This window comes from Symphalangus syndactylus, chromosome 13 (assembly GCF_028878055.3).
Source record: "Symphalangus syndactylus isolate Jambi chromosome 13, NHGRI_mSymSyn1-v2.1_pri, whole genome shotgun sequence".
Taxonomy (NCBI): domain Eukaryota; kingdom Metazoa; phylum Chordata; class Mammalia; order Primates; family Hylobatidae; genus Symphalangus; species Symphalangus syndactylus.
Genome location: NC_072435.2, coordinates 97,623,295 through 97,635,828, shown reverse-complemented (window position 1 = coordinate 97,635,828; position 12,534 = coordinate 97,623,295). Strand labels below are relative to the sequence as shown.

At 34.2% G+C, this 12,534-nt stretch overlaps 2 protein-coding genes across 17 annotated transcripts in view; one reads left to right on the top strand and one right to left on the bottom strand.

The window, feature by feature from the left end:
* The window catches only part of PARPBP (PARP1 binding protein), a 282,808-nt gene that overhangs the window by 102,327 nt on the left and 167,947 nt on the right, over window positions 1–12,534 (bottom strand). The window lies entirely within an intron of this gene.
* Window positions 1–12,534, top strand: part of NUP37 (nucleoporin 37) — a 46,075-nt gene that overhangs the window by 19,039 nt on the left and 14,502 nt on the right. For all 5 annotated transcript variants that reach the window (XM_055240329.2, XM_063614332.1, XM_063614331.1 and 2 more), the window contains 2 exons: window positions 569–641; window positions 2,774–2,868. In XM_055240329.2, the coding sequence (XP_055096304.1) occupies window positions 569–641; window positions 2,774–2,868 (168 nt within the window). The remainder of the gene's footprint in view (window positions 1–568; window positions 642–2,773; window positions 2,869–12,534) is intronic.

Sequence of the window (12,534 nt, the reverse complement as noted above, 5' to 3'; positions counted from 1 at the left end):
GAAAAACATGTTTTAAATGTTTAAAGTATAAATAATACTCCAAACTTTAGTAGGTATAAATATGTCAGCCTTTATAGTTATAAAAATAGTGTCTTACTTCATCTGATTTATTTGGAGGAACAGAAAAAACTAAGGATTATGGATAACAGAAGAGGGCAAAGACTAAGGTAGATGTATAACAATATTTTTAACATCTCTTGTTGACCTGGCTAAAATAAAGATATTTTTTAAGATCCATCCTTTTATGCTTTAAGAAAACATTTAAAATTAAATTCAAGTGCTGATTTAGTGTAAACTTCTACACTTTTATTATTGAAGAAGCACATCCAGAATACACTAACCTTTTGTATGTTCTCAAAATAAAATAATATGACTCCTACTTCCTGTGATGGCTGTATAATACTTTTTACAGTAGAGCCACAACATTCTTCTTTCCCCCTCCATAAAAAGCATGATTATGAGTTATGATAAAAGCTTCAGTGACCTGGAGGGAAGGATTGGTGGGGAGGGGGAGACCTTTCACTTACAAAGGCTGAAAATTGGTATATTTTTGTTTTTTTGCTTCCAGATTTTGTACTTCAGCTGCTGATATGAAAATTAGATTATTTACTTCAGATCTTCAAGATAAAAATGAATATAAGGTATGTTGACAACCATATAAATCTTTAGAGTTTATTTTAAAAAGGTGTTTGTTTTTTGCTTTTTTAATTGGATTTATTCCAATTTAAAATGGCTTTTTGGCTGGGTGCAGTGGCTCACGCCAGTAATCCCAGCACTTTGGGAGGCCGAGGCGGGCGGATCACGAGGTCAGGAGATCGACACCATCCTGGCTAACACAATGAAACCCCGTCTCTACTAAAAATACAAAAAAAATTAGCCGGGCATGGTGGCGGGCACCTGTAGTCCCAGCTCCTCGGGAGGCTGAGGCAGGAGAATGGTGTGAACCCCAGAGGCGGAGCTTGCAGTGAGCCGAGATCGCGCCACTGCACTCCAGCCTGGGCGACAGAGCGAGACTCCGTCTCAAAAAAAAAAAAAGAAAATGTTAAAATGGCTTTTTATGGTCATCATTACAGTATATAATTTAGGGTCTCATTTACTCTAGATTATAATAACTAGCTTACTATATTATTAAGAACTAAGTTCTTAATCATGACTGCAGATTATAAATCTGATATCTCTTATTAAATTGAAATATTAGGTAGGAACAACAAATAAGAAAGAATTAGAAATTTGCAGTTGGATATAGTAGGAGTATAATAGACATGACCATTCATAGAGTAAGAGTTGAACTTCATGGGAACAAATGATCAGTACAGCATAGCACAGACAGGATTCCAAAGTGGTTAAGAGCACAGACACAGAAGCCAGATTCCTTGCATTTAAACCCCAGTATTATTACTTAGTAATGGTGTGACCTTGGTTAAGTAACCTAATCTCTTTGTGCTAATATCCTTACCTGTAAAATGTGGGTAATCAAAGCAGCTGCCTTATAGGATTATGAGCATTAACTGAGCAAATCATATAAAATGCTTAGAATAATGTTGGTACATAGTAAACACCTACGTATGTTTTCTGTTACTGTAATAATAACCCTCAGATTGGGTCGAAATTGCATCACGTTTTCTTTTAAGAATGGTATTGCCTTCTTGGCTTTCTAATAAGCCAAAATATGAATATTGGTATAAAACAAAGATAAATTATAAACCTTTCCAATCATTTAGAAAATAGTAAAAATTATGCTGTAAGCTATTTACAATGGGCTTAATGTACTGTATGGATTGGTTAATTTAAGGCTGTACCAGAAATAACCAAGTATATAAATGGTACATAAAATTTTGACCTATCCAAAGTTAATATGCTAGTTATAATACACATTAAACATTTCCTGTTAATTTAGTTTGTCTTGTAGACTGTGACAGAAGCTTTGGAGAATGATTTGGAGGACCTGGATTTGTTAAAGTTGCTCAGGAATGTTTGACCCAAATCCTATTTTTTTTTTTAATATTACATTTCTACATAGTGAGCAGTACTATATAGAACTGCTTTAATAACCTCAGAACTGAGGTCAAACTTGAGTTTTTAGAAAGAAGGAAGGGTAGAAAGAATGATAACCATTTAAGTAATTATCTGACAGGCCTATTTAGGATTTCAACTATCAAGATTTAGACAGATTGAACCTTATCTGCTCACACAGTCCTCCACTGTGCAACTTCTCATTTGTTGCTTCTGTGTCGAGAAGATTTTTGTGTTGGTGATGACTATGGGCTTATAACAACTAGCTGTCTTCACTGCTGGCACTCACATTGAGCATGTAAATGAAGGCATTGGATGGTGAAGTCCGTACTGTGTGTGTTTGTTAAGTAGTAGTGAGTATGCAGAACAGCAGATATAAGGTAAAAAGCCTAGAGGTACTCTACCTCCGTACCCCTAAAAAGTTTTCTAGCTCTAATTTTTATTTAGGCTTTATATAAGTGAGAAAGGGGGTGATATGAGGATAGGTACAATAAAAATGTGTGTGTGTATTTTTGTAAGAAATGCATACTAGAAAAGAAAGACTAAGCTAATAATGTGTTGAATGATCAATTTCTTTCCAAGATAACCCTTCTAGAAAAGTGGGTGTATAAATCATGCTTTAAAAATAGCAGATTGCTTAAGAAATATTTATAGAAAAACAGGCAGTGAAAGCTTTTAAGGCAGTGAAGCAAAAATATTATGCAGGAATATTGTAGGTTATTTTTCTGTTTTCTTACTAAGCTTTCTGTTTCTCTTTCAGGTTTTAGAGGGCCATACAGATTTCATTAATGGTTTGGTGTTTGATCCCAAAGAAGGCCAAGAAATTGCAAGTGTGAGTGACGATCACACCTGCAGGTATGTTGCTTATGTTATAACCACATTTTCAAATTGTCATTTTAATGAGAATTACATTTTTAAAATGAGAAAAAACATGTGACTTTTAAATAAATTCTACAGAGTGTTGTAAAAGAAGCATACCTTATTTGAACTGTAGGTATGGCACAAACATGAGTTTCAAAACCAGTGAGATGAGTCCTCATCGCCATTAATGAAAACTTCCCTTGCCTCCCATGGGTGTCTTTTAGCTCTTATTTCGGATTTTCACATTTATGAAATCCAGATCTATGTTGGGCTGGGCACAGTGCCACATGCCTATAATCCCACCTCTTTGGGAGGTCAAGGTGGGCCGATCACCTGAGGTCAGGAGTTAATGACCAGCCTGACCAACATGGCGAAACTCCATTTCTACTAGACATACAAAAATTAGCCAGGCACGGTAGTGCGCACTTGTAATTCCAGCTACTCGGGGGGCTGAGGCAAGGGAATTGCTTGAACCCGGGAGGCTGAGGTTGCAGTGAGCCAAGATTGTGCCGCTGCACTCCAGCCTAGGTGACAGAGCGATACTCCATCTCAAAAAAAAAAAAAAAAACACAAACATATATTGGATCAAATTCTTCAATATTGGACAAGATGAGTAGGAGTAAAATGAAGTTGTCAAGTTACTTCACAGATGCTGTATGGTAAGTTAGTGTGTAATAATGAACTATGACTCTCATCTGCTACATAAGATTGATGGAAAATTTAGTGTTCTGATAAATTCAGAGGTTTCTACATAAGGTTTTCTTTAGATACAATATATTTAACTATTATGTTCTTCTACCTCACCCCCTAATTTAGAACAGATGAGGTAGCTATAACATTTTAATAGTGCCTAAAGCTGGAGAATATCACAAATAAAGAACAAGATGAAAAGGAAGAATAGCAGGTGGAAATAAGCTGAGGAGTCAGGAGTGAAATGAGTGCATCAGTCATTGGAAGGGTGTCAGTTGCTTCATTTGCTTTAACAATACTGTGAGGAAGAGAAAAACTGCTGCTCTGCTGTTTTGCATAATGTTTCATAAAACTATGCCAAAATCCTTAGTATTTACTAGTACTTAATGTACATGTAAAACTATTAAATATGTATGACTTCACATTAGAAGTAAAGCTGCTAGCTACTTTTTAAATTTTTAATCTTCTTAATATAGCTCATCTTTTTAAAGTGATAGAGTCATAGGCCATTATTCTTTATGTACTGTCTGTTAAAATTTTCATGTCAGAGAGATGAAAGATTTACATGACATTAAGATTCTAGGGCCCCAGGTACTACAAAACCAAGTTTATATAGTGACCTGAAGAGTAAATGGAATCGTTCTAAGGTAAAAATTCGATCACTGGAAATAAATAATGGCATTTCAGCTCTTTAAAACGTAGATTGTCCTAAATCACAAGCATTTGGAATAATGAAACCTGCAAAGGGGGAAAATGAGTGTCTTTGCAAGCCAAGGAATGGCCTCTGAATAGTGAACGAAAGCCAGAGAGACCTAGGATCACACTCAGTAGTCTATGTTTTTGTTTGTTTTCTTATGACTCTGAGATTTTTTTTGTAAACTAGCAAAATTCTCTAAACATTTAGGGGACTGACATAGGGTTGCTAACTTTTTATTTTGTCGAATATAAGACTTTTAAGTTTACTGCCTTCTACCACTATCATTTTATAAAAGAAAGGACATTATTACTCTAAAAAGTAGGAAAGGCATAACTAAAGAGTAACTCTTTTAATTTAAATAAATTTAATTTTTTAAAAACCTCATTACATTGCCTCTAAGTTTCTCATTTTGCCAGACTGGTTGTTGATATTATTGTTCAACAAATACTTGCTTTCCTTTCACCCTCCCATGAAAGGAGATTTTCCCATCTAATTGGCTCTAGATTTGTGAATTGTTTAAGCCAATGTAGCATTAACAGGTGTGACACAGCAGAAGCTTCAAGTGTTTTGCCTGGCTTGACTTGACCTCCTGTGCCCTGTCATTTGCTATAAGATGAGCATGTCCTAGATAGCTACTGATCCCAGAATGAGAAACACGTGGAGCAGATATGGACCCATATGGCATTATGGAAACAGAGCTTCCCGTAGACCCATGCGCAAGAAATTTATGCTTATTTTGTAAACCACTGAGATTTTTGGGTTGATGCACAACATCAAAGTAGGAGTATTTTTAGAATTTACAGCTTAGTTCACCAACCAAAAATAAACAACTCTGATTGGTTATTAAAGCCAAACCTCTTAGGCCAAAACCTAAGCAATATAGGTAAGATTTTTTAAAAAACAGAACGCATATAAAAACAAGTTTAAAATGAGAAAGAGTAGATAGTATCATACACTCTCATAGCAAGGAAAGAAGGAATTCTGAGAGGACATATGTGATAATGTAAGATTCTTACAATATCACATATACTTAAATTATCACATATGTGACAAAAGAGACTATATTATATGAGCAGTTCTATAATATGTATTCTGTACTGTAAAGAGCAGACCCAGTGCTTACTTAAAAAAAAATTTAAAAACCTCAATATTTTGATCTATGCATATTTTCTGATGTTTGACTTTGACATTTCCCAGAAAGACACTATATCATAATCAGCTAGCAGAATTTTGCCCTAAGAACACTATTTTAAAACAATCTTGTCACCTGATAAGGTTCATGAAATGTATGTGTTGTATTGAAAATTGCCAAATTCTGAATCAAACAGAATAAAGAGTCGTACTGTGAACAAAGGTACCTCTGATAATACAAAATGTTATTATGCCACATTTTCTTGGCACAATAGTATACACCATGGAATACTATGCAGCCATAAAAAATGATGAGTTCATGTCCTTTGTAGGGACATGGATGAAACTGGAAATCATCATTCTCAGTAAACTATCGCAAGGACAAAAAACCAAACACCACATGTTCTCGCTCATAGGTGGGAATTGAACAATGAGGACTCATGGACACAGGAAGGGGAACATCACACTCCGAGGACTGTTGTGGGGTGGGGGGAGGGGGGAGGGACAGCATTAAGAGATATACCTAATGCTAAATGACGAGTTAATGGGTGCAGCAAAACAACATGGCACATGGATACATATGTAACAAACCTGCACATTGTGCACATGTACCCTAAAACCTAAAGTATAATAATAAAAAAATTAAAAACTAGACTCCATCTAGTTTTACTATTCTGTGATCTGTGCAAGTTTATAAGAAAATTGAGTTCTCATTAAAGTTGGTCTTTATCAGTTCCAACACTGCCTTTCTAACAAACATTTTATAATGCCTACTACACCTTTTTAAATGAAACAGAAAATGTAGCCTTCCAAATATATAAGTACAGAAAATTATCGTCCCTTAATTTTATGATATATTTCTATAAAAGGAAAACAAATAGAATAATAATGCATTGTGTATAAGCTCAGATACAACTACATATGAAGACATAGTCAAGTAGTCTTTGTTCTTCTTTACAATGAATAAGACTGGATATCAGAAAAATAAGATAACACGAAAATGTAAGGCAGAGGCAAGGCAGTCAAGTTGCACAGTTGTAGGGATTTATGAGTTGTGTAGAGTATAATGTAAATAGTGCCATCTGGAGTTCTACAGTGTCATAGCCCTGAGCAGATCTACAGTTTTGGGATAAAAGCTCATGTTAGTAGTAATAGAATGAAATTAAATCTCGTAAGAGAAATAGGGAAATACAGGTAATCAAAATAGGAATAACATAGCAAGATAAATCATAGGATGTCAAGTTGAAAAAATAAGCAAAGATAATATTCTTGCAATATTTTCTGTATGAAAAGTATATATATACACTTTTCTTTATGAAAAGTATATATCTTGATGAAGAAATATGTATCTTTATGAAAAAGGTGCCATTACTGAAACAAAAAGCAAGTGTCTGACAGATGTGTTTAATAAAAGAAATTCGCAAGTAAAGCATGGGGTTGCTAGTCATTCAGCCTCATATTCTACACCATTGTCTTTATGATTCCTCATCATGTCTACCATATGCAAATGCACTCACATGCATACACATGTATATATAAAAATGTATATGCACACATATATACACAGGTTGATTAAAAAAACTGATGCTTTATGTGTGTGTTTGTATATGCATATGCACAGAAAAATATAAATATTTATGTTCATAGTTAGGACCTAGTGTCATTGAAAGAAGGCTAAAATTATTACAGTATTTGAGAGGTAAAGAAGTACATATTCATTTAGAAAAAATTATTGTCTCCTCCTCCAAAAGAAGGTAAAAGTGTCATTTAAGTATTTAATGGGTTAAGCTTATTATTTTTTAAAACTCGCTAATACAGAACATCTCATTCCCAGTCATTGCCAAATAACAGATGTTCTTGTATATTAGAAGCAGTACCATTCTGTAAGAACAAGTTAGATCAACAAGTATTTATTAAACACATTTAGTATACCCAATATTTAGTACTTTGGGGGATACAAAAACACAAGACCCAGTACTCACTGTAACTACAAAGGATATCAGTAGTAAATCCCATCCCTCCTCCTCATCCCTCAATAATCTTTTAAAATATTAGATAAAAGTTTATGGTGAAAGAAAACTGACCTCTAGAAACCAGGGAATTTTTAGTTTAATAAAATATAGGTGTGCTGATAATGTGCCATTCACTTTCTCTATAAAACATGAAATATTTGTAGTTGTCATGTTCTAACTGGGATCATTTTTTAAAAGAATGAGAGAAGGGTGGCATATAAAAAATAAAGAATAAGATATTGGAATGTAACCAAATCACTGTATAAAGGAATACTAAATTACCTAAGCTATTCACTAAGCCAGTAATATAGTTGTTTAAAAAATGTTACAAGAGGAAAAAGGATTTTTATCAAATTTGTTCTGTGTACCACATGCAAGCTATGTGTTTTTCATATTACCTTTGTTTATGTACATTTGCAAGTCTTTAAGATCCATAATTAAGATGGAGTGTTCTTCCTCCACCCGCACCCCAATTGAGATCACAAAATATCCAGTGTACCTAAAAATAGTCCTTGTGGGAAACAGCAAAAAGGAAAACGAGGGCCTTCTGAAGGTAGGCCAATGAAGCATTATTTGGGAAGTAATCCACGTCTGGGAGTGCATAAACCATGCCCAGGTACAAAGTATAATCAGAATAATTTACGTGATTTATTATAGTGTTATCGTTAAAATTCAGGAAAAGTTCCCTGCTTGTCTTCTAAAACTCACTCTAATTTTTTCTAACATTTTGAATCAAGATCAGTAATTGCATAGTTCTAACAAGAGCCTTGAGAATGGGATAAAATGGACACTTTGTGTTGAGCGTGGTAATACTTTAGCTCCAGTGATGGAACATACAGATTCTTTGTCTTTAAAAGAACTCTTCCAAAAATTATACTAAAACCCGTTTATCACTTTTGCAGACATTTTTAAATTCAATGCAATGAAATAGTGTGTTAATGAAAGACTGTAATAGAGTAGAAGTCAGTAAAGTGATGAAAACATTTTCCAAAACTTGACATGTCATTTACTGGTAAAATCACTCTCTAGTAGCCAACACTTTGTTCTTTTCTGTATGCCCTTGTAGATGAAATACAAAACAAGTACTTAATAAAATGTATCACCAAATCAGTGACTACAATAATTTAAGCTTGCTTTATGTGGCCCTCATGTGGTTACAGTAAGTGGATTATAAAATGGGCATCATATCCATAAACAGTTTCCAGATTTTGGAAGACCGTTGATATGAATGATAAAGGAGTACTTTCCCTTATTTATAGCTTTAGTATTCAACATATAGTCACATTTTAAGTTGTAAAGTTTATCAAAAATTTTCTTGGAAAAAATGAAATGCTAATATTTCCTGGGTAGTGTTACTGTTGCTTGTGTTAAGGCTTATGTTAGTTAAAGAAAAAGCCCTTCTACTCTGAATTCCTTAAAGATGAAATCATTACACATGGTCTGTTTGAAAACTACCATATGGTATTTCTTTGCAGTTGAGAGTTTAATTTTTGAAGTTTATTTTTAAATGTGACAAAATTTCTCACAATTTCCATCCTTCAAAAATTTATCTGTCTGTATAAGTTAAATGAGATGTTAATAATTATCCTCTGAGACAGCCTCAGTTTCTCATCTCTGTGATAATAAATTGTAGTTTCTGCTCAATTTGTTTACAATTACAAGAAATCAAAATGAAGCAACAGCATACAAATTGATAAATTTTTTACCCTCCCAAAGCTTTATGAAGATGTATAATAGATTAAATTGTGTGTGGTATAGTTTATTAGTGTTCTGTATGAAACAAAGTACCTCCTTCCTTCTCTCTCCACCCTCACAGTACATGCAGTGTTTATTATCAACTCTGATTTTGACATATTATTTTCAGTTATTGAAGAGTAAAATAATAAGCATGTACAATTATCTCATTTTTGCCCTTTTAACTCTTGCTCTGAAGTCAGTAAAACTTCTAATAATCTTTTATCATTAGTACTGCTAGTACATTAAAACTACTACTGCTACAACTACTACTTGCTTAGTAGTTTCAAGTATTAAAAAAAAATCTAATCTTATTTTCTAAATATATTTGGACACACATACTGAAAGTACCCTTTACAAAATTCTTCCAACTATCTTGCTATTTTGTTGTCTCCACCTTTAAGCCTTTTGCCTAGCTCTCAAAGTTCTCCATAGTCTCAACCGTAAACTGACAAAAGTTTATTTACCAACTCTAACCTACCATACCCGCTGTAAAGATTTGTCCATCTGATCTCTAGATTTGGGCTTTCAGTTACATGGTTCCCCACCTCTGAACTCCTTTTGCACTTAAAACCAGATATTTTAGCACTGAATTCTTTTTCAAAATGTTTCACTTTTCTTTCTAATTGTGTGCTCATTTACTAAGGAAATACACCACGGCTTACCCTTCTTTGAATCATCTATAACCTGATTAACTTAGTAATTGATGGATTGGAACTAAGAGAAAATCCTAGTTTTGCTCTCACAAGCTCAGTGGAAAATATGTTTCTTGTCTAAGAATGTTGAGGGTCCCTTTCCTGTACCAGTGACATTGTAAAGTGCCTGCTAATCCTTATAACTACATCTCTGTATTACTTTGTTCTTTTCTTTCTTATTTAATTAATCAATACACAGATTCATGTGATCCAGTCATGTCTTTTAGAAAGATTGTGGTTCATATTTTTTGCTTTACCAGTTAGGGCCAAATGGATACAGATGTGTCATTTAATGTCATCCATTCCTTCTTTTGTGTTGTCAAAAAACATTTGGTAGTAGAAATTCCCTTCTGCGATGAATTTCCTAGCCAACAATGAGCTGCCAAAAATGTTAAAAATGGAGAATGAACAAATAAACAGAATATTACCCAGGAAATTTCCTGTTGAATCCTCAGACAAAACATCTTTCTTTACTAACTGTCCATTTAAAAGACCTTTGAGAATATCTAGGATATCCCCGGTATGCCAACACCCAATTTATGGGACGTTTTTGTGAATTAAATGGGACAATAACATTTAAATACCATATGGTAGGGATACTTAATGTTCTGCCGAAAAGCACTCGCCCTGAAATGAAGCAATAATTATAGCAATAAAATACTAAAAGTAAAATAAGCATAATTCATAATCTTAGATCTGGATAGCTCTCTATCCCATCATCACAGCTAAATCTATGAGTTCTGTTTAGGACCACAATGTTAGGAGGGATGGGGATGTTTATTATAACTATTGTTCAAATTGGATGAAAACTGTCATTTTATTTCACTTGAGGAGTGCTGCTTTACTTACCCAGTGCCCTTTGATTTGGTCTGTATTGGCACCTTAATATGTCAGCACATAACTTTCCCATAAAAGCTTTTCCTTTTAAATTTCCCTTGCAAACATTTAAATATGTACATATGTGTGTTAATATAGATCCTAGGTTTTGGCCAAGATAATTAAACCTGATAACATTTATTCTGTACTTTTATGCTTTGAGAAATAGTCTGTCATCTTTTCATATGCTTAATTATGTGTATTATGAAGGCCATGGGGTTTTTTTTTTGCTGTTGTTGTTTTTTTTGAGACAGAGTCTCTCACTCTGTTTCCCAGGCTGGAGTACAGTGGCGAAATCTCAGCTCACTGCAACCTCCACCTCCCAGATTCAAGCAGTTCTCCTGCCTCAGCCTCCCAAGTAGCTGGGATTACAGGTGCCTGCCACCATGCCTAGCTAATTTTTGTGTTTTTAGTAGAGACAGGTTTTCACCATATTGGTCAGGCTGGTCTCGAACTCCTGACCTCAGGTGATCTGCCTGCATCAGCCTCCCAAAGTGTTGGGATTACAGCCGTGAGCCACAGCACCTGGCCAGCTGTGAGCTTTTAAAGCATTTCTCTTTCTGTGATGCACCACTGTCCTGAAAAGTGTGCTTCTGTGGTTATAACTGACTTTGTAATAGTAATAATTTTGGAAATATTAAAACCTGAATTTTCAAATTTTGAATTTTTTTCTTTTGTAGTAGAAATCCTGTTGTCTGACATGGTCTAGACCAAAAGTTTCTTAGATAACAAAAAGTCAGTAAACTCAGGAAATCATTTTAAAAGAATGCCTACCTGCCTTATTTTAATATACAACCCATGTATATTAAAAACCATTTGCCAGTCTTTTGATATTAGACCAGTGCTTTTTTTTCTTAGGTTATAAGTCCATTGATTGGCTTGGGACCACTTTTTTGGCCTGAACCACAACCAAAATACAATGTCTTCAATGAAAATAACACTTAGAAAAGCAGTCTTAATTCAGAATACATCTAGATTTTTATTTTTATTATTTAATCTTTTAAAACTGTCACACATACCCAATTTGAGTGAGTTTTTTTTTTTCTTTTAGAAACTTACCTTTAGTTAGTTGGCATTGACTTAGTTTCATTGAAATAGCTTTCACATTCATGTTTTGTCAGTTTATGTAATATTATGTAATTACATTATAAGCATGGGTTTACATCACATACAACCAGTGGTTTGCTAAGCAAAGAAGCTATATTCCCTCTTCATACACATACAACAAATACATATGTGGGCATATTAGAAAATAGCCTTCTCATTCTTGTCACTTCTATAGGGGGAAAAAAGAAAAATCTGTCAGAGTCAGTTCAGAGAGATTCTACTGTACTCTGTGTTTACCGCATTTTAAAACTTAGGCACATTTGTCCATACATAGATACAGCAAATAAAATGCAAAAAAAAAAGATGAGAAATCTACCTTACAAAATAAGACCACCTGAAAAGCTGTACCTGTTGCCATTCATATAAATGGTTGTTTAAGACTGTTTTTGTCAGAAAATGAGAGAAAGTTTTGACTTTTTCACTGGTAATTAAATATGGAGGGGAAAAGGAAATATGAGGTGCAGCCAACTTGGAAAGCTATTTGATGATAACTACCTGCTAAAGTTGAATGTATTTGTAAGCTGTGATCCAGCAATTCCATGCCTAGGTATGTACCCAGCAGGTGTGTGTGTGTATGTGATCGTATGTGGGTATCTATATTCACTAAATGAGATGTGCAAAACAGCTTACAGCAGCATTCTTGGTGATGACCAAAAATTGGAAACAACCTAAATGTCTGTCAGGAGTAGAATGAATATATATGTTGTTGTGTACTGAA